Here is a 23783-nt window from a genome sequence, read left to right as displayed (position 1 = left end):
GTGTAAAATGACATATATTTATATATATATATATATATATATATATATATATATATATATATATATATATATATATAGTATTTCAGTCTGGCGAGTAAACAAAAAAATATACTAGCCAATGGTGATTCAATTGCCAAGGTGTCCATAGAGGGTTGGGCTATCTTACAATCTTAGGGGTATGATGAAGTAGATATCATAGGCTATATGTCTGATCTAAATGTCAATGTATCTGATATAAATGGTCAGCATATTTTATGTAATATATTGGATTTTTATATTTAGGTGGAAACAAGCAGATAGGATAACTCTTGAATGGATCAGCCATCGGAACGAATCGCTTGAACAAATTAATCAAATGTTCACTCAACTACACGGTCACTTGCTACCACCTACTGGCGGTTTACGCTTTACTTTTAAAATGTAATTTATTCCTGTGAGTCAAAGCTGAATGTGTCATTACTCCAGTCTTCCTGAAATCACTCTAATATGCTGATTTGCTGCTCAATAAACATTTCTGATTATCAATATAGTAAACAGTTGTGTTTCATTTTTTGATGGAAACCATAACCATATTGCAATTCAAAATACCATTAAAACACACACGCACACACACACTTTTATTCAACAAGGACTAATTAAATTGATCAAAAGTGCCAGTAAAGACATTTGTAATGTTAAAAAATATCATATTTCAAATATAATGCTGTTATTTTGAACTTTCTATTCATCAAAGAATCCTGAAAAAATATGTGGAATATCTCCTGCTTTTCCAAATTAACCGGCAAAGCATGCCCGGTTTGTAAATAATAACCTCTGCTGCTTTAACTTTAATAATATACTGCATATAACTTTTTAAATCAGCCATTGCAAAAATCTAATTTTGACTATTTTGAAGGACACAACTGAAGTAAAAGAGCTTACATTAAGGTAAGAAAAACACAAACGTGTTACAACGTGTCTTCACATGTAAACAACACGTTGGGAACACGATTGGTTACTTGCACTTCCACCGGTCGCCATTGGAACGCGTTAACAACACGTAAGCACGTGTAGGAACGTGTTACATATGATTTTTTGCAAATGATCAATAATTTTGTTCTGGCTCATTGTTTGTATGTGGAAGACATGAAAATCAACGAACTTTAAATACAAAGTTTAGTCTGTTCAAAGAATTTACAGATTTAGCTGATTAGGCCTAAATTATAATAATAATTGAGTAATTTTAAGATTCAGTAAGTATTGATATTTCTATTTAGTCTTTGAAAATAAAAGATCATGCTTATATTTTATCCACTTTTATTAGTTATTTGTTATTGTTATTTGTTTGATATTATGTATTTACTTTAATGCATGTTTTTAAAAAAAACTTAAGTGAGGAACATTGAAAGACCAATTTGTCCTCCTAAAAAGGCAATAAAATGGCATGGATCGCGGAAGCGGGAATGGTTTACTTTATGGGTTACTTTGAGGTCTGGTAAAAATTTGATACACAAAAATAGATCTACATATGCACGATTAATCATTAAAAGATTAGTATTTCTGTGTTGAAAACATGTAATAATAAAGTAAGTATTGGGGTTACAGTTCATGGTCCAGATATAAACACTGATGTTTCAGCAGCCGTGATCAAAATGAATAAATTACCTTTAATAAGTCAGGAGAATTCAGGAGAATTCAGCAGAACCTCAAGTAAATTACATGTTATATTGTTTATTCATGATATGCAGGTGGGATCTTTTTTAATTTATCACTCAGAACAACTTAGCTGAATAGCCTACATTGATTTTCTTTAATTACTTATTTAAATACAGCAAGCAGGGCCTGCAGGATTTCTTCCGAGGGTACGCACAGTTTTTTAGTTTTTTTGGGAGGACCAAATGATCAGTGAGAGCAGAACGAATGTGCCATGTTTTAAACTCAACAAAATGGTAAAATACATCTATCAAGAGCATGCTCACAGATAAAAACAACAGAGAACAAAACAGCGTTGGATGAAGTGGACTAGAGCCCTGCACGGGCCTCAAATATAGGCCCTATAGCCCGGCCTTGTCAGACAGCTCATCAGAATTCTCGGCCCGAGCCCATCTTTTTTTCCTCTTCTCCCAAAACAGCTTACACTACTGTTTCGGCTATTAAAATAGTTCAGTTTTGTGTATAATGGAAAAGTGATTATATTTCGTTTCTTTTTTTTATAAAGTTAATATAGAAAAACTTTTGGAGCATTTTTTGTTCGTTAAATATAAGTTTTTTTTTTTTTTTAAGTAATGACCAAGCGGCCAGTGGCAAACAGTGAGTTGATCATAGCCTATGTTTGATAAATTTAGCCTTCTCAAATCATCACGACTTGCCTAAAATAAAATCTATAGAAATAAATGGTTCAAGCATATCACAAATGTTAATTTAAACGTTTAACCTACAGATAAATGCGCGCTGTTAGACGCATATCCAATCGTTTGTGTGGAGAGTGGAAGGCAGCTGAAGCACGCTTTGCAGGACATGGAGGCGCCAGTGTGATCACTTGTATTTTTTTCTAACAGTGGAAACAACCTAAATATGCCGTCATTTTTTCTCATAAAGGTAAGAATAATACATCATTCGGAACTGTAAAGGGTTTACTTTTATTTTTGTGCGCTCACAATATCAACAAAATGTTGTGCTTTTATAAAATAAATAGGAAAACAGGGGATGCGCATTTTGCCATCTCGGTCTTTGAACAGGAGCGCTGAATGATGAACTGAAACTCAGCTAATTGCCTCACAGACATGAAAAAAGTCCCGATTATAATTTGCTTTTTATTTGTATTATTCTATATAATTAAAAAATAAAACACAAATTATTATGGCATAGGCTATATGTAAAACTTTGTGCTATATTTGTATAGCTGCTTATATTTTCTGATTTTTATGTTGCTCTGTTCTGAATACCTTAAAATTTAAAGGATTTACCGCAATGTAATTTTGTCTGATATGTGAATTATTTGCCTATTAGTATTTTTTAATCCATGCCACAAACACTTTAAAACCGATTTAAAATTACTTTATTGCATTCCAGATGCTTTTAAAGAACTTTTCACTATAAATTTTACGGGTAGCTTGAATATAAAACATTGTCATGAATTTGTTGTATTCCCATTTGTAAAATAGCTTAATTGTTGTAGGCTAACCCGATCTCATGATGAAGGTGCTTATAGCTCGATTTTCTGTTTCTATTTGGCGTAATATTTATATGCAAAAATTTACTTTGGCGTGCAAAAGATAAATTCATAATTAATGGCATGGCTGGTTCAGTTGACAGAAATACGGGACACATATAGCTACTAACTGCTGAAATGTTTGCAAGGCAAATCTCAGGTCAGTCTGAGCGCTCATGGTACACAGCCTTGAACATGCCTTCAGCCATACATATTGCAGGCACCACTGACAGTAAGTTCAGCAGTATAGCAGGTAAGTAGGCCTACAGCAGCATGCAGGAAATGGTTGAGTATTCTTTTAGGTACAAAATATCTTTATTGTAGTCTAATGCTTGTAATGTCCATTTATAGTCTTTACACAGCAGCTTGGCTCCTTAAATGTTTAAAAACCAGCTAATTTCAAGACGCTGACGTCACGTCTGGTCGTCACGTGGGTCACCCGCAGTGTAAGACGCTCAAAGCTCAAGACGTTCGGATAGACGTTCGATCGGTCGAACGTTTGATTTTGGCACGAAGTGCGCGCCATAGACACACTGCATAGTTATCCGTAGAGCCGTGTGAGCAGCGTGTTATTATACGTGTTGGCGAAATTAAAAAAAAAAAAAAAAAAAAAAAACCTTCGCTGCTACACGTGAATCACGCGTGACGTCTGGCTCCACACTTCACTGCCACACGTGATTTACGTGACGTCTGCGTCACGTCTACGCCTCGTCTGCGTCTTAAAATGAATGGATTAAATAGCAAAAAAAATTAAGACGTCAGTGAGACGAGTATGGAAGGCGGATGGGGCCAAAAGTCTTTAAACGGAACGCGTGAAATGCGACCATGTCAACACGCACAATTTGCCCGCGTTAAGGTGGCCTATTAGCCTTATTAGGTAAAATAGGCTTTGTAGTTCACGCGCGTTCCAGTATTGGCGGCTGCGCTGTTTCTAATTAATGCAGTAGCTTAGTGTGCGGGTGAGGCGCCGGCGCGATCAAACAGCTGAAACATTAAATACACTACTCCGTCATTTTTGGTCATACAGTAAAGGCATAATTCGAAACTGCAAAGTGTTAGCAGTTTGAAAATTCAAGAATAATAGCAAAGTTAATAAGAATTATTTCTAAATGCAGCACCATTCTTATTTCGCTCTGCATAACCTGAACGAAAAAAAAATGTTTTTGCTGAGGACGAACCGAAATGAAAACATTTCGCTTTTAATCTGTGTATTTAACAGCCTGGGAAACCTTCCCAGGGCAGTTCCCTGCCTCACCGACTAAAATCAGGGCGCCCACTACGGAGACGGCACCAGAGGTGAGGGGGCACAGTGACCGAGGTGGCCGGGCCGGGCCCCCTCATGCCCCCCAGTGGAGCCGACGCTGAATGTATGTATTGTATATATTAACTTACGGAACATCATCAGACTTAAGAAACAGTCATTTGAGAATGGATGCGTAATGTACTGTACAGTAGCCGCACAACACCAACAGCTCATGTACGGCAGCGGTAGGCCTACAGTAGCCTAGATGTCGAACGGGTCCGACAGTTACAGTATGTATGTTTCTAAGCCATTTTCTAAATCAAGTGCGTATCATTGATCATTATTCAGATTTTTTTTTAATTATTGCACTTAGACTGTGATTTCTGCAGTATAATAATAATAATAGTTACACTTTATTTCTATAGTCCACTTTAGACATTCTATTAACTATAAGTAACTTTGTAACTACATGTCAACTACATGTCAACTAATTCTCATTAATTTGCAACTACATGTCTACTAACTCTCAGAGTAGACTGTTAGGGTAGGTTTAGGGTTAGTAGAATAAGTTGACAAAGAAAGTGTTAGAAGATATTAAGCAGACAGTCTACTAATACTCTACTAACTGCTAGTTGACATGTTGCAAATTACTTAATGTTAATAGAATGTCTAAAGTGGACTATCGAAATAAAGTGTTACCAATAATAATTCATTACATTTATATATAGAGCTTTTCTAGGCACTCAAAGCGTGTAGTATAAGACAATTTAAGACAATTTTCACAGCCAAATACTATCTTCTCCGCAGGCTTGGTGCTAGAGGAAGAATAGAGCCAAGTACTATCTTCCCCGCAGGCGAGGTGCTAGAGGAAGAATCCTCAGTTGAAGCTGTAATAATAATATAAGACCCCAAATGATCTCCTTGTGAAACCAAACAGATGGCATGCAACAAAACAATGGAGAGATCTCCAAAGAGGGTAAAATGACACCACCATGACCAAACTTATCTCCTTGCTCATTTATGACCCCCTTCTCCCCTCTTTGTTTAATGATTTAATTGGGATGATACATTTTTACCTGACAAATAATAAATTGTTATATTTTATTTGTTCTGATCTCTTCTGAAATCATTATTTCAAGATTAAAGTGCAGTCTGGTGTTTCCGCAAATCTGTGTCCAGGATAGATCATACTGAAGTAGGCTACCAATGAATGGAGCAAGTTACAGTTGTCATGATTATAGAAAAAAGTCCACTTTTTGTTATGTGCTAGCAGGGTGCATACCACCTGGTTAAAGGTAATAATCACCCTGTACATTCAATAACATAAATAGACGTTACAATTAATAATTGTGCAATATGGATCATTAGCATTTACTTAATATGACATTTAACATTTTTTTATTTTATTTATTTATTTACTTTAGCACAGCAGATATAAGTAAAGCAAAGCTAAAAAATAGGAATATGTGGGTAAATCTGGACTTATATCTGCTTTTAAAAATATGACATGTTTGAACACGGCCAGAATGTGTGCGTTGAGAAACACGTTCAATTTGTTGTCTTAATGCGGTCCAACTGTGCGTGTCTACACGTACCAAATAAACGCGGCAAAAACTGACGCCTTAAGGCCAAAACGTGCGTGTCTACACGTACAAAAGAAACGCGTACAAAATTGCCGCGTTAACGCGGGCAAATTGTGCGTGTTGACACGGTCGCATTTTACGCGTTCCGTTTAAAGACTTTTGGCCCCATCCGCCTTCCATAGACGAGTGCATGTTGCAACGTCATTTTAAAGAATCCGCTTCGAGCACAGTACCGTTTCCACGCTCGTTTGACTCGCGCCTGACGAGCCAAGTGAAGAGGAGCGCGCGTCTGAACCGTCTCCCGTTCTCAGTCGTTCTGCGACTGAATAAATGCACTTCTTGTCAAGAGAAAAAGTGACAGAAGCAGCAGTTGTGAGTGGGGTGTCCAACCCTAGCCCCGCCCCTGCGTTAAATATTTTAAGTTAAACTGAAAAAATAATTGTCTGCGTTAACGCGCTAATTTTGACACCACTAATATATATATATCTATATCTCAACACCGCGCCACCGGCGGTAGTTGGTCCATTACCATAATTACCAAAAACCGCAGAGGTAAAAATCTGCCACCGTCACAGCCCTAGTTATGCCATTACACATACATTTCTAACATGTAAATTATTGAAGCCAAATACTGACATTTCCCCAAGCTGTTTAGCTGTAGTACAGTATTCATAGGCTTAATCATGAAGCATACAGTGGCCCCACTTTTAACTCTCTCTTTATAGACCAATTTGGAGTAGACGTCACAGTTACACAGTTAAGCATATATTTGATTTAACCCTTTAGGCGCCAGGGTTTTTTGGAAAAATGCTGGATTTTGACATCAAGATTTCAAAATCTTGTGGCTTGAAAGATAGAGAGCTTAATGTAAATTAGAAAAATGTTGGGCATGACCGAAAGTTTATGTGGGGTGTAAATATACTCATCTAATTTGCATATTATGACATCATCAGGGGGCGGCCCTCTTGAATGTCATAATATTCAGGAAATAATAGACATTGAATTGAATTGTTTGAACTTATTATTTATCCTCATTCCAAATGATCAGAAAAGAGGAAACCAACAATAAAACAGGAGAAAGTACTAAATTATTACTATATTACTATACTATATAGTAGTAAAACGCATGTGAACAGTAGCCTACTTTTTGATCAGTTCATCAGTAATATTCAGGAAATAATAGATATTGCCCTGCCACCCCCATCGGGCAAAGAGTCGAAATAATCACTTGTTTGAGCTTCGTGAACACTCACGCCTTGCACGGCGGCACCATTGCTCTGTAAAGATGTACCAGGAGAAGCGCGATTATTAGACGACCGATTGTCATTTCCAAAAGGCAAATATTCCCCTTCAGAGTCAGAATCGGCGAATAACATTTGCAACACATCCTCACGGTACAACTTTTTACTAGCCATTTGGCGATTTTCTCTCACAGCTTACGCTATGAACTGAACTGCTTCCACATCAATGACACGATAGCTCACTTGCTCTGCTCTTTCCTTCAAACACTTTAATAGGAAGGTGACGTAATTTTGGTCTAGAATCGAAGTACTACATGTCTGCCATTTAGTGGTAGGGAATACAAATGAGATATTACACCATATTAGGAACTACAGTCTATTTGATTAAAGGGGTCATATGATGCGTTTTCAATTTTTCCTCACATGTCCTTCCGGACGCTCCTTCGTCGAAATCGCCGGCCGTGCCGTTCTTAAGCCCGCGCCTCTACTCAGTCTAACCCTCCCGCCGATCCTCACGCTAGCCCCCGGCCTCTGCTCACTGTAGGCCGCCGCAGCTCACTCTAACCCTCCAGCCGTTCCTCACTCTAGCCGCCAGCCTCTGCTCACTGTAGGCCGCCGTGTGTGACGCTGTTTCGTTGTGAAAGCGAAACTACTTTGTTTGGCCTTCCAAAAATGGACACGACTAGAAATCAGTGGTTAAGTTGTATTTACAACACTGTTCCAGAACAAATTGGGATGATACATTTTTACCTGACAAATAATAAATTGTTATATTTTATTTGTTCTGATCTCTTCTGAAATCATTATTTCAGGATTAAAGTGCAGTCTGGTGTTTCCGCAAATCTGTGTCCAGGATAGATCATACTGAAGTAGGCTACCAATGAATGGAGCAAGTTACAGTTGTCATGATTATAGAAAAAAGTCCACTTTTTGTTATGTGCTAGCAGGGTGCATACCACCTGGTTAAAGGTAATAATCACCCTGTCCATTAAGTAGCCTACCGAGGTAAGTTACGAACTGGCTAGTTTGTGTCAGTACGTTCACTGTTGGCCAATTGAATTGCTAAGCGATGCCGGGTCCTTAATGAACGAGTAATTGAAAGTAGGCTACAGGATGTCTAAAATACACATATTCACACATATGTATGTGTGAATGTGTATATATATATATATATATATATATATATACCATATATATATACCACAGGACCTCGGTTTAACGTCTCATCCGAAGGATGGTGCTTTTTACAGTATAGCGTCCCCATCACTATAATGGGGCGCTAGGACCCACACTAGGTCTCACTAGCACCTCTTCCAGCAGCAACCTAGTTTTCCCAGGAGGTCTCCCATCCAGGTACTGACCAGGCTCAACCCTGCTTAGCTTCAGTGGGTAACCAGTCTTGGGCTACAGGGTGACATGGCTGCTGGTGTGCTAACGCACACACACGCTCAGTCACTCACAGAGATCACATTGCGGCCGCACTCAGACATTCAGGAACAAAGTTTTTAGCGCTGCCCCGCAATTTTTGTCAACTAAATAGCTTAATCACTCAAAGAGCTACATTATCTTTCTCAACAAGGAGCTGGTAACATTGTCGTTTCTAAAGGAATTAAAGCCACAGCTTCACTGTTAATAGAGAAACGCGGCAAAACGGTGGTAATTCAAGTAGGGATGCGCCAATCCAATACTCATATCGGGTATCGGCTCCGATAGTGCCATTTTTCTTGGATTGGGTATTGATCAGAGAGGGCCGATCTAAATCCGAGATTCTTTTTTCTTTTTCGATTGTGCGAATTATTTTGTGTTACTTCTGAAGCCATATGATATCTTAACCCTTTACCGGTGTAAGATCACACCAGTGTGATCAGTCTTGGCTGGTCCCTGGAGCATACGATCACTCCAGTGTGATTAGAACTTTCAGTGCGTTACGTCATCAACTACTGAATTCAAATCTGCTTTCGCGCTTTGGCTGGCGCGGAGCCAGATTGGACACGCTGAGGTTTCAGACATTTAAATACACATAAGTACTAGCAAAACCATACATTTACAGTTTTTAAAATACACGCTGATGTCTATGGAAATGGCAATAATCATCCTTAAAAATATAATCTGACGACATGTTTTTATTGATATCATATACAGATTGTGTGGATAACTATAAAGTTTACTCTGCTCTTCTCCCAGTTTACCGGAGACCTACTTTTAACATGTTTCGGGAGGAGAGGATGAATTTGCGTGCTGTAAATCCCACAGCTCAGATTCAGCGCGAACTAACATAGCGGCGCCCATCACCCGGTATAGATCAACTAACACGGTTGATATAAAAGTGTTTAAACTACCAAATAGATTTACTTGCACATATTTCAGAATCAGAATATCAGATATTTCATAATGTAGTGAGCATGTTTGTGAATATTTTGAATAAAACAGAAAAAACGAAATAAAAGCGATCCATGTATCATACAGATCTATTGTGGCTACGTTGTGTCGCATGACAAGCATGGGTTAATGTGAGCTACATATGAATATTTAAGTCCTTACATTAAAGTTCACACAAACTATTTTCTCCGCTGTGGCTGTCAGTCATTCGTTCAGCCTTTAAACCCTGGTCGCGTTCGGTTACAGCAGTCAGCTCGGTAAAGCTCTCTCCAAGATCATTCTGTGTTCCCATTATACTTGATTTGTAAATACATGATTTTGCAAAAAGGACTTTATCTTTTTGCCGGAATTTAATGTTGTTTTGTTACTTGCTACCGGGTGTCTGTGAGAACAAAACACGGGCATAGAAAAGACTATAAATTGTTTTTAACGTACACAGTAACTGAAATGTAAAACTGTTAAAAGAAAGGCTGAATAACTGTTGCACAGATATAATACACTACGCATCAATTTCTCTTCACTTTGTGCTTTGCAGTTTTTAACACGAAGCGCTTACAATGTGCGCATCCGGTGTGCAGGCTGTGACGCCAGGTTGCTTCAGGCTTCAAGCGCATCATTTTCTGCACACCGGATGCGCTTCGTGCTCATAGACTGTATAAAAACAGTTCGTGCTGCACTGTATTTGTTTTGTCCTATCGTATCTATCATATGTAGTTGCCTTATTTAAAAAAAATCCTATAGATTTAAAAGAAATGTATTTTAATTTTATAGTATATTCTTATATATAAATAAAGTCATGAATGTTTTTAATGAATGGATTTTATAATAATGCAAATAGCAATGTGTAACATTTTACCATATTTAGTGCAACACTTTTATTTGTTCCCCACAAAATATTGTTTTTTCACTAAATGTTTGGATTTCTAAAATTATTGTGCACTGATTTTTCTAGAATAACTTTTGCTGCCGAATTATCCACTAACCTAGTTTATGATACATTTTTGTTATAGATTATAAATATACATAGGCCTATATTTTTTCAGATTTATTGTTTATTTTATTTTTCTTTACAATTAAGTAGTCTGTATCTAGTAGATTGTGAAAGAATCATTATCAGTTCCACACACAGAGATATATAAATTCTACATTCATTTAAATGCGGGAAAAAAACTTCATTGGTATCGGATCGGTATCTGTATCGGCCAATACCGAACCCTAGGTATCGGAGGCAAAAAAGGTGGATCGGAGAATCCCTAATTTAAAGGAGTCATATGATGCTTTTTTAAAGATCATTATTTTGTGTATTTGGTGTAACAGAATATGTTGACATGCTTTAATGTTCAAAAAACACATTATTTTTCAAATACTGTATTTGTAGGTCTTCTATGCCCCGCCTCTCTCAAACACTTTGTTTTCTACAAAGCCCCCTCCTTCCGACAAGCGCAGTCTGCTCTGATTGGCCAGCTGACCCAGTGTACACTCCAAAGAGAAAGGAAAACTTGAAATCGCATCATATAACCCTTTAAGTGGCGATCGCTAAACTGAAAAGCAAGCACTTTTATCCACAGGGGAGAGAGAGCGCGCATGCTCATGGTTGCCAGGTTGACACATTTAGCATATATTTCCGTATTGCGCAAGTGGGAAGCTCTGTTTCAGGGATTACGTCTCTTTATATCAGGCATCCCAGTTGTGTTCCTCTGCGGCCAGATTAAACCTTGTTATAGCCTATATATTATGCTCTATTCATAATTTTTTAGAAACATCACACTTTTCTGCTCAATTTTAAATGTTGTTCTTGTATTCAAGTTAAGCGCGGTCCACTGCTGCACAATATCGATACAGGGACAGCTGTATAGATACTCGTATCGTCGAATCTCTGTGACGATACATCGTCGTAACGATGTATCGAACACAGCACTAATATATATATATAATAAATAAACCACACCATGCTGCTTTCGTCTGGCCAGTGTAGAACTGGCCCCCAACTGAGCCTGGTTTCTCCCAAGATTTTTTTTCTCCATTTCTGTCATGCCGAGTTCACACTGCACGATTTTAGCCCGATTTTTCACTCGCCGACAGGTTTTGCGAAATCGCCAACAAATGCCTGAAATCGGAGGCAAATCGGTGCTGGTTCACGCAAGTGACAATCACGCAGTGTGAATTATCAAAGACGCGATCTGAGGGAATCGCAATCACGCTGTGTGCAATGATTTCTGACTGAAAACTACATCGGCGATGACCAACAGCCAATGAGAGACCAAGATACAGGGCAGAGGGAAGTTCGGGGAGGAGTTATAGACCAGAATATCAATATTTTAATAGATATATGAACAATTATATCATACAGAAACAAGCACAAACATTTGCTTGACCAGCCACGACATCAGCATAACAGTAACTGCAAAATTATTTACCTCCAACTCTCTTTGCAGATCACCCAATCCCTGTTCCCTGCATCTCCCTCCTGCATAATCTGTTTTTCTTTTTCTCCTTGTAGCTGGAAATCAGCTAACAGACAATTTGCGGGCTATAATTTTTTTAATAATTCCAGTTTCGCTGGAGAACCGTCTGACACACGCGGGTTCTAGCGTTATTTCCTTATCACTTCTTGCGTGTGTTTTGTGAAACGTAGTTTGCGGACCAGACAGAGCTGTCGGCGATTCTTACTATTGTGAAGTCATGCAATGTGAAACCCCCTGTCGCCGATCCATCGTGCAATGTGAACACAGCAGCAACTGAATGCTACCCTAGATAGTCGGCGATCCGACGAGTTTGAAAATCATGCAGTGTGAACTCGGCATTAGTTGGGTACACAATTTCTGGCAACATTGTTGACTTGACTGCACAGACACTACTGGAAGAGAACTGAACTCAGCTGGACGATGACATCACTGAATCAACAATGAACTGACTTTAACGGATAAACTTTTCTATTGTCCTCTTGCATTATCAGCACACATTTTTCCTGTTTAACACTGTAAAGCTGCTTTGACACAATCTGTATTGTAAGCTCTATATAAATAAAGATGACTTGATTTTCTTCCATAGTAGCTATACTATTTGAATCCTGTTGTTTTGTTTTTTTTCGAAATGCCTCCATAATTAACAATAAAATAAAGTAATATAGTCCTATCCTGGTTTTCAACTATTTATAACGGAACACAGCGATAGAGCTAAATTAAACAAAACGTCGGTTGTTGTTGTCATCAATGCCATTAATAGGAAAAACAAAATATACACTATACATGTCAAACTATGCTAAAACATTTCAAAGTGAAATTTGTTATATTTGGTGTAAATAATATATTAAATAACGTTTAAATCTGCTATCAGTTGTCACATATATATAAGGCATAAAAAAAAATCAAAAATAAACACTAAGTAGCCTACTACTATAACAATGACCGTATGCCGTTGTATGTGCATGTAGTATGAATTAAATTTTGTACAATGTCTCGGAGTTGTTTCTAATAAAGAAGTTGGGGTGCTGCTTGAGCTACTTATCTCAACGCACTCGCTCGCGACCTCACGAGATGTAGGCGCTAGCTTGAGCAACACATGCTAGCGGTTATTAGCTCGCAGAAAAAACAACAGGAAAACACTTCACGCTTCTCTCTCTTACCATATGGACATAAAACTCGAGTTACTCGTTTGTATTTTCTTATTGTTGAATTTATAAAAACGACTACTTGGGGATTTAGAATGCCTACGTGGAATAATTTAATCACGCAGAAAGAGCGTATTTGATTTAGTGACAACTCAATTGTGTTGTTACGTTAGGCCACACAGGACATAACCTGATGAGGCCGAACCGGATCCTGGTCGCAAAAAACCGAGAAGATCGTCGAACTAGCCGGGTCACTGGATCTAAACCCAAATCATGCATGCGTCTTCCCAAGACAATGTAAAACACTCGAATAAATACATAAGTATAGCTTACCTTCGTGTCCTGAGGTTTACTTAAGTGAGTTTCGGCTGTGAAATAGTTAAATAAAGCGTACGGTTGATCCAGTGTTGGAATTGAGTTGGTTGCTTTGTCTCCTGTGCCGTAAACAGTGCGCTGTAATAGCGCCACCCGGCGTCAGAGGGAAGAAACACGGCTCTATGGCGTCATAGAGGCTTTCTTCTTCTTCTTCTTCTTGGTGTTTAATGGCGGATAGCATACAACTTTTAGGTGCATTACCGCCACCTACTGATTAGGGTATAGAGGCTTTCGATATAGTGGGTGGGGTTAATAAAACAAAACTACAGTCATTCTATCCCATAGCTGAGAAAAGGTCATAATCATGTGAATAAAATTACGAAACAATTGATTCTACACTTTGCATTACTTATGCATAGACGCTCAAACCACAGATAACTAAAAAAAACAACCAGGGTTTACTAAAGCAAACACATGGGGTTTCTTGACTCAAGGGTCTCTCTCAGGGGAAGTCAGGCACCAGAAGGGGTGGGGCAAAACACGCAGGCCCTTTGATGTTTAAATGTGTTTTTAGGTCAATTTAAAGCATGTGGTATTTTTCTGTATTCTTGCTGTTTAACCTCCTGACTACCAGGAAAAAACTGTTTTGTGAATTTAGTATTTTGTGTATCATGTCATTACATTGTTTAGAGCATAAGAAAAATTTAGAAAAATAAAATTTTTGAAAAATTATATCTTATTCATATGTTATCCCATGTCCTCTGTAGAGGACATCGGGACTTTAAAAAGTGCTGTTTAAAAAAAAAAAAAATACATGAATAGACATGAAAAGGCAAAAAGAGTGGGATTTTTGTTTTAATCAGAAATCAATTTAAAAAAATTTATACCAAACTTTATATAAAAATGATTCTCAACTATGTTATGAAAGATATTTTTAAAAACCATTTTTCTTTATGCAAAATGTGTGTAAAATGGCCATAAACGAGTTTTTCCATTATATACAATGTATCTATAAACTGTATCTAATTAGCATATTAATGTGTTTTTGGGGCAACATAGAATGAACAAATAAGTGCAATAATGGGAGTAATAATTAGCAAGATTTTCATAATAATATCTAATATTTAATAGGAATATTGATACATAATTTTTTCTCTATTCATTTGTTGTGTCTCCCAAAATGTGTAATAATCATGCTTTAAGTCCTTGTGTCCTCTACAGTGGACATGTATGAAACTGATGTCCTGTTTCATAACAGAAGGTCATATTTTGATTTGCAACCCCATAACATTTTCCTGATATGCTGATTTATGACAAACAATTTGTCAATTAGTCAGCTTTAAATGATAATTACAAAATATAATCATATTTCCATTAGGGTGTTACATTTGATCACTAAATGAATGTCATCCATTTCTAAAGACCAAAGAGAGGGAGTGGTCATGGTGAAACATCCAATCATTTGGTATCTCTGAAAAGCCCTGAATGTGCTCTGTACAGGACATCCAGATTTCCTCTACAGTGGACAAAACTCCATAGCTGGTAGTCAGGAGGTTAAGAGATACTATAGCCTATTGTCCTCAACCAGCTTTCTATTTAATTGTATTTCCTGTTTGCAATTAAATGGTAAATATGTTCCTAGAGGTTCATACAACAATGAAATTGTAAATGTAATTGAGATTTTGAATTGAAAATTGAAATGATTGTTTTTGTATTGTTGAACTCAGAATCATTAAGCTGAAACAATTAAATGCATAACATAACATAATCATGCCAATATTATACATAAATAATATAAATAGTACGAATACAAAACGTTAATAGTATAAACTTAAATCACGCATGTTTTGTCAAATTGTTTCTTTGGAAAGAAAATTTCATAGAAAAAAATAATATATATATGGATCGCCGGATCGACTTTCACCGTGGACGAAGTGGAGTCCAACCCTGGTCGTCACATGTGGTTGCCGCAAGCCCGCCGGCCACTTCTTCGTCGAATCCGCTGTGTTTCGTTGTGAAAGCAAAACTACTTTGTTTGGCCTTCCAAAAGAGGACACGACTAGAAATCAGTGGTTAAGTTGTATTTACAACACTGTTCCAGAACAGTTCAACCCAAATATTCAGATGTGTGCAGCACATTTTATGGAGGACTGTTTCTTGATCCTGATAGAGTAGACTACAATGCTGGCTGTTCTGACTATCAGACTGTAAGTACGTTTTTTTATATATAAACAATTTGCCACTGACGATTCAAACGCGAGTTTTGAGAAGTGTAGAGTAGCGCTTGTTGTTTGTCATTTCTCAGATCACAAATGCAGACATGGTTTTATGTTTACGCGGCACGATACAACGCATAAAAAGACAGTATAAGTCATTATAATCCACAATTATGTCCCCACTGGATGCAACAAATGCCTCGTTTATAATGGGTTTTAATGTTTTTGTCTCGTCGCTCCGGCCAGACAGGGCATCACAGTATGGTAGGGGCGTAATATTTCCGTCACACGCTTGAGGTATTCGGCCAATCACAACGCACTGGATAGCTGGCCAATCAGAGCACACCTCGCTTTTCAGAACGATGAGCACCAAATACACAAAATGATGTTCTTTTTAGCAACACCATATGACCCCTTTAAGTAAAAGTACAGAAGTACTTGCTTTTAAAAGTACTTAAGTACCAAAAGTAAATTTCCTTATTTATGTCAATGCACTGTTTTATTATTGTTTTATGTAATACTTGCAATACCTCTGAAGCAACTTACAGTACATTACACCTACTGAATACACTGACTAGCTTGTAGTATCTTTGGAAAGAAAGAGCTTTTAGAACGTTAAAAACCTATGGAGAAAAAACAAAACAGAACAAAAAAATTATTATTTAACACCCCTACCTATCCCCACAAAAGCAGGATGGTAGTGATCTCACACAGCTCTGGACACATCTATGTGTATCCATTCATCCACATGTGAACAGAGTGGACAGTGAAACTGCTGTAAATACAGACTGATAAGGAAGAAAATAAAAAAATCAAAGCTGCTTTAAAACCCAGCAACACAACTGTAGCTATATAACTTTACAACAGCAACACTGCTTTTAGTGTTTTAACAAAAATGCAACACAGCAAGACTTATTTGACATCAAAACTTAAAAAAAAAAAAAAAAAAATGCTGTATAATCGCCCTCACTGTACAATATTAACTTATTATTTAATTGTTGTAAATAAATATCACATTTGGAACTGGTCAGTGCTCAAAAAATGCTGGGAAATCACTTCATGTAGCCCCAAGAGTGATTACTGATAAACTGTCTGAAAAAAGAAAGTCACGTTTTAGAGAAGAAAAAAATCCCCCACTGACTTTCAAAGATGCTAATGACTTTCTGCTTCGAGGATCTTGATAGAAATGTAGTGGAGTGAAAAGTACAATATTTGTCTTTCAAATGTAGTGAAGTTAAAGTCATAAGTTTCCAGAAAAAAATTATACTCAAGAGAAATATCATGGTCTCATAACAATTAGGCTAGTTTGAGATGTGCATCGCCTCGCGTGAAATGTAGGCGAGAGTAGGCGGCTGCAGTGAGGGGAGGAGTGAAATAAGCGCAGGCAAGACGGACAGTTCTGACCTCTCGAAGTGGAGCAGATACCCACGAGATCAAAGGCAGATATCGCGTTATTCACACTCACGTGCTGTGTTGCTAATAAACATGATATAATTTCAGTTCTGTTGCTTTTATATGGAAATAAATATGATGAACAAGACACTCAAAGTGCTTGCTATTTAATTTCATATGAAAGGTGTATTTATCATCAATTTTTACTTTAATACAAACATGTATTTTAGATTTTTATAGAAATATGACAACAATCACATATCTCACACAGAGATCGCACTGTCATGGTGTTTGGGAATATAATTTAAATACATAATCACATGGAACCAGATAAAAAAATAAAAAAATTTAGCAGAGAACGCAGCATCACAGTTGTCTGAACCAATGAGCATTAAGCTGTGTCGTCAGTCAGTCCTTTCCCATCATGCTTTTGATCAGCGCAGTCGGTGGAGAGCAACTGCGCTCGACTGCACAATCTGAAACAGCCGCCTCGCCGTCGCCAGAGTTTTTTGGCACACGTCAGCATGACATCAGAGCAAGTCGGACGTAACTCGGACACTTTTCTAACCGGCATGCATCTCGTGGTGATCACCGGTGGTCGGTTCTGCGCAGATTTTGCTCATCTCAAACAAGCCTCAAATGAGCGAGCTACGTCATGACGCCGTGCGTTGCGGGTGGGACGTCTATTCGTAGTGAACCATCCGCATTGTTGTTGGTTGCAGGCGAACAATCGTATCGCTGATCGTTGCCGAAAAGGAGACGACGCTGTCTTTGAATGGCAATCGAACCAATCATTTTCGTAGTGATTCTTAGTTCATTATTATAGTCCTGGCAGACTCTGTGGTTAAGCGTTCCAGATTTATCCATGCATATTTAAATTGGTGGTCCTTGGATGAGAACATTGTATACGGAAGAATTACTGCAGGCCATCTCGCCATCGCTTTAGAAAGCTGCTCCTTTCTTTATCCACCAGATCAGAGGTAATATGATCGATTCTAAAAATAACCGTTATTGTTTTGCGATTTGCAGGGGTGCACCTATAATGCATGGGAATGTAAAGCGATAAGATTTGAATGTGTATCTTCATGGTGTCTCAAAACATAGCGAACTGCCTACATAGACAGTATTTTAGGGGATCATAGGCGTCCCCCAAACGCTGCCATAATGTTGAAAAAAATGTTTCGATTCGAATGTTTGAAATGCACATAATGCACAAAATGTTTTGAATCCTACGCACGAATGATCGAACATGTCTCTGATCTCGCATGTGATGCACGAAAATACTTCAATTTGAAAAGCGTCCTAATTGCGCTTACGCTTCTATAATAATCATTGCTATCTTGTAGTAATCTAATAATAACTTGGTAAAACTGTAGTTGAAGTAGAACTACCCTGGACTTCAGTGCCGTGGTATACATCAGTACCATGGTAACAGTACTTTTGAATAACTTCCTCCTCTGTGACATGGATAAGTTGTTTAGATAAAGTCATGTAATTCAGCATGGTTTGATTTTTGTGGGATGCGTCTACATCTAATTTAGATGCACTGTTACGTTAGGAATAACACTGGTTCTCTTTTCAGCTTTGTAAAGATCCCCAATGAAAAGAAAATCTCCAGCTCACAAAGTATTCACCCCTCAGGGGCTACCTTCCCCTATCAAACTTTCCCCCAACCACGAGACGCTGACTTACGCCCAGGCCCAGAGGATGGTCGAACTAGAAGTTGATGGCCGGTTGCACCAGGTCAGCATCTTTGACAAGCTCAACATCATCACGGATGATGATCCCATGGCACAGGAAATTATGGAGTGTACCAGCAATAAGGAGAATGCTGAGAAACACCAGCAGGTTTTTGTACGTTCTGCACTCCTCAGAAACAACCAGCAGAAAAAGAACGCTGCTGTCACCGCACAAAATACTTTAGTGCAAAACAGCACACTACCTGAGCCCAAATTCCACACAGTGGATTACAGTCTCCCAGCTATCCCATGCAGACCTTCTACATACTACAAGTATGAGGAGAAAACTTTAGAAGCGCTGAATGAGGAAGTGGAATATGATATGGATGAAGAGGACTATGCCTGGCTTGAGCTGGTCAATGAGAAAAGAAAGAATGAAGGCCTTAACCCAGTTTCCCCTAATGCCTTTGAGTTCCTTCTTGACCGTTTTGAAAAAGAATCATTTTTAGAGAGTCAGGGCCAACAGAGTCTCCAGTCCTTAATTGATGAAGATGCTGTTTGCTGTATATGCATGGATGGAGATTGCATGGACAGCAATGCCATCCTCTTCTGCGATATGTGCAATCTAGCCGTTCATCAGGATTGTTATGGTGTTCCGTATATTCCAGAGGGCCAGTGGCTTTGCCGACATTGCCTGCAGGCCCCAACACAACCTGCTAACTGCATCCTCTGCCCTAACAAGGGAGGAGCAGTCAAAAAGACAGAAGATGACCAATGGGGTCATGTTGTTTGTGCTTTATGGGTTCCCGAGGTTGGGTTTTCCAACACGGTCTTTATTGAGCCTATTGATGGTGTCTCAAACATTCCGCCAGCTCGATGGAAGCTTACCTGCTACCTCTGTAAAGAAAAAGGTGTTGGGGCTTGTATCCAGTGCCACAAAGCGAACTGCTACACTGCTTTCCATGTCAGTTGTGCACAGAAGGCTGGTCTCTTTATGAAGATGGAGCCTATTAAAGAGTTGACTGACTCAGGTGTACCCACTTTCTCTGTAAAAAAGACAGCTTACTGTGGGGCCCATACCCCAAATGGCTCCATTAAAAGACAGCTTACAATTTATAACGAAACTAAGACAAATTATAGACTTTGTCAGTCGGTGGACAAAAAGGGCAGCAGGACGAGATTAAAAAAACAGAAGAGACTGAAAAACAATGAGGTGGAAGTTGTAGCCCCAGTTCCATATGCATCTGTACCCAGTTTTTCACCTGAAAGGTTTGTTTGAATCTTTGATTTTACAAAAGCTGGTGAGATACTGGACCCTTTTAAGCCATTTCAGTGCAAATAGCAGGAGTTTTTTATATATATATATATATATATATATATATTAGGGCTGTGCAAAAAATCGAATGCGATTATTTTGTGTAGCTTGTCAGTGAACTACGGCTCTGTGTAGTGTAGTGACGTAAATTTTGTCACTGCCAATACTTTTGGCCGCGACTGTAGATATATATAGGTAAATCATCAAAAGGGTCAAAACAACAACAACAAAACAGTTTTTAATCCAATCTGGTACATCATATTATTTCACAATGATTATGCAAAATTAAAACCATTTCATAAGCTTAAGCCATAGCTGCAAGAATGTATAAAACATTAAATTTCATTGTATGCTGTCATATTCTCCGACAGGTTAAACACAATCCTCAATCAAGTTTCTTTACATAAGAAGGCGGCATTTGGTGAACTTGTCTTACATTTTTGGATGCTTAAAAGACTATCAAGGAATGGAGTGCCACTCAACAGACGCCTCCAAACTAGCCTACATTCCCAGAAAAACGCACAGCCTGTAAGTATATCCTCATGAAGCATTGCAGGAATGATTCACCCAAAATTGAGAATTTGCTGAACATTTACAGGCCAAGTAGATAGATGAGTTTGTTTCTTCATCGGAAACAAATTTGGAAAGATTTAGCGTTACATCATCTGCTTACCAAGTTATCCTCTGCAGTGAATGGGTGCCATCTGAATGAGTAAATTGATCATTAAGATGTGTTTAACTCTCTGTCCATAATATTGCTTTCTCCAGTGAAAAAAGTAGCCTCATCTGAATCAGGAGAGAAATCAAGCATAGATCAAGCATGGCTTATAAGCAAAAACATCCAAAAGAGTTCTGTATAAATATGTCTGTGGATTTTTATACGTGCGAGGAAAACAGAGGACTTTTTCACTTGAGGAAGTGTTATTATGGATTATGCTATTTTGGCCAGAAGTAATGGTTTTAAAATGCCTTAATAATGGTTTTGCTTCTTACAAACAAACAGCTTTTCACTTCATGAGACATTAATTGATCGATTGGAGTTTGTATTACTTGTGAATTATTGTAATGCTCTTAAAAGCTGTTTGGATAAAAGCTCTCATTCTGATGGCACCCATGCACTACAAAGGATCCACTGGTTGAGTATGTGACGTAATGCTAATTTTCTCAAAATCTGTTCTAATGAAGAAACAAAGTCATATACATCTTGGATGGACTGAGGAGTACATTTTCATCAAATTTAAATTTTTAGGTGAACTATTTCTTTAAGCAGCACTCCAGCATGGTCATGCACATTTGAAAACATGCACTTGAATTTGAAAACATTGTAATGACAGAAACAGACAGAAGAGGAGACTCAAGCATTGAAGGAGCAGCTGAAGGAGTGGCAACGGTTGAGACATGACCTTGAGCGGGCAAGACTCCTGTTAGAGCAGATCAGGAAGAGAGAGAACCTCAAGAAAGAAGAGGTATGAGAACAATTTGCTGCTTTTAATCAAGACAAGCATTTGTACCAGTAGCATATGCTAATGTTAATTGTTTGCATACTTGTGTTCTTGGATGATGACCCTTGTGGTTATGTTGCAGATTATGCTTCAGCAGACATTAATGGAGGTCCATCTCACTCCTTTCACAGTCCTTCTAAGGGCTGTGCTGGATCAGTTACAGGAGAAAGACCAAGCATACATTTTTGCAGAGCCTGTCAGCATTAAAGAGGTTTGTCTGCAGTTTCCTGAACTTTGACTTAAAAAAATGTCGGGAGGCATTTTGGTATGGACAGTGTCTATAAGCAAAAAGAGTTATTAAAATGTCAAGTGTCATTAGCCGCGTTTCCACTGTTGGGCCAAAAGCGAGTGTGCTAGTGCGTGCCAGGGACAGTCATGTTTTTACTGTCACTTCCGGTGCTTGATCGTGCCATGTCGGGGCTTCCTCGGGGCCAACGGCCAGGGTTTTTCGGCCCGCCGAATACCTTAGGCCAAAGCAGGCCAAGTGGGGCTAGAGGAGTGGTCATGAACAAAGGCGAAGTTTATCCGAGTTAGAGAGAGTCGGCACTAGGGCTGTCAAAATGGCTGAAAGACTAAATTTGATTTTTTTACTTAAATATTATCAAAATTTGATTTACTGTATTGACCTGAATATAAGACGATATTTTTTTTCTTGGAAATACATCTGAAAAAACGCGGCCGTCTTATATTCAGGGTCTAGACTTTGACATGTCAATAATACACCCACAACAATAGGTGGTGCCAAATACACATAAAACGAGTGTGCCATGAAATACATAAATGCGTGTTGTAAAGATCGCGACCAAACTCCCTTTGTGATTTTAAAACGTAAGACAGTACCCAGATTTGAAGACTACAGTAAGATTTAACTTCTACTGTTAATAAGATTTTGGTAGGCTACTATTAGATGGATAGCCTAAATGTCCTAATTCAGATGGGCTACCTTTTTTTTTTTTTAATGGTATATCAAAAAGTGTATATTTTTTAAATGTGATTGTTGGTACAGTTTACCAGTTTTTACCATACTTTCAAAGCAAAAATTAAAATAGGAAAAATATGCAATATGAAAATAATTGAAGACAAAATGTTTTTTACTGAGAAAAAACAAGATTTGGTTTTTAAAAAGCCTTTTTCCAAAAGGTACATCTGGAAAAAGGGGGGACGTCTTATATTCGGGCCAATACGGTAATACTATTGTAACGAAAGAAAAAAGGCTGGAATGTAGCCCTTTGGTGTTGTTTGATTTAAATTTGTATAATTCTTTTTAATGAGCGTGCGAGGGGCTGTTGGATTTCATAATGTGTTGAATTTCTGCTTACTTGCTAGATATGTGCACGGCTAATGACTGGAGAAAAGGAATAGCTGAATACAGCAGGAACCTCGCACACTTCGAGAGGAAAAAAGATAAAAAGATTAAAGGATGGAGTGAAGATCAAGGCGGTGTGTGAAAATGGGGCAACTTTCAAAAGCTGTGTGACTGTTTTGATGAAAGGCAGGTGATGCCGTTCACCTTTGATATCCAGGCTGGATTCTGCCGTCCTACCAGTGTTTTTGGACAGCTAATTGACAGTTTATGGCGTTTTGCCTGACCACACAACCCAGACACACTACTGTCAAGATCACATGTATTTCAAATAATTAAGATGATGTGATTGTCTTTTTTTCTGTTGAGGTTGGAAGTTACAAACAAGAACAACATCATTACTGAGACGCATTTCGCATATCTTACACAGAAAAAAAATAAAAATAAAACAATCAAATGTGTTCGCAAAATAATAAGGATAATTACCCAGCTAGAAATTTGAGTTTCCATTAATTGAAAGGGCTTTATTGGACTAACAAAAATATTTGTTGCCAAAGCATAAACAATTTATTACAACAGATTGTGATCCACAAAGCCAAATTATATTCCAGGAAAACTAAACATGACCATGCTTTACTTCTACTACAAAATCATAATTAAAAATAAATTAATAATAACATGAATAAAATGAATACAAAATATAATTATAATATAATATAATATATCCTTGCATACATTATTAAAAACATTTTATGATTTATTATATATATATATATATATATATTATTATTATTATTTTTTTTTAATATTTTAAT

General features: G+C 37.8%; 2 protein-coding genes across 4 annotated transcripts in view; one reads left to right on the top strand and one right to left on the bottom strand.

Annotated features, from left to right (window-relative positions):
• LOC107563622 (zinc finger BED domain-containing protein 4-like) overlaps nucleotides 1-13740 on the bottom strand; it is a 31411-nt gene extending 17671 nt beyond the window's left edge. The window contains exon 1 of the mRNA XM_016248531.1: nucleotides 13580-13740. The gene's annotated coding sequence lies outside the window, so the exon portion shown is untranslated. The remainder of the gene's footprint in view (nucleotides 1-13579) is intronic.
• Nucleotides 13741-17766: 4026 nt separating this feature from the next.
• Nucleotides 17767-23783, top strand: part of LOC107563621 (bromodomain-containing protein 1-like) — a 47069-nt gene continuing 41052 nt past the window's right edge. For all 3 annotated transcript variants that reach the window (XM_016248528.1, XM_016248527.1, XM_016248529.1), the window contains exons 1-5: nucleotides 17767-18149; nucleotides 18752-20117; nucleotides 20535-20691; nucleotides 21498-21629; nucleotides 21748-21876. In XM_016248528.1, the coding sequence (XP_016104014.1) occupies nucleotides 18769-20117; nucleotides 20535-20691; nucleotides 21498-21629; nucleotides 21748-21876 (1767 nt within the window). In that variant the 5' untranslated portion in view covers nucleotides 17767-18149; nucleotides 18752-18768. The remainder of the gene's footprint in view (nucleotides 18150-18751; nucleotides 20118-20534; nucleotides 20692-21497; nucleotides 21630-21747; nucleotides 21877-23783) is intronic.

The sequence above is a fragment of the Sinocyclocheilus grahami genome, unplaced genomic scaffold (assembly GCF_001515645.1).
Source record: "Sinocyclocheilus grahami isolate Dianchi unplaced genomic scaffold, SAMN03320097.WGS_v1.1 scaffold882.1, whole genome shotgun sequence".
NCBI classification, from domain to species: Eukaryota; Metazoa; Chordata; class Actinopteri; order Cypriniformes; family Cyprinidae; genus Sinocyclocheilus; species Sinocyclocheilus grahami.
The sequence above is the reverse complement of the archived record's forward strand: the minus strand, read 5'-3'. Positions and strand labels throughout refer to the sequence as shown.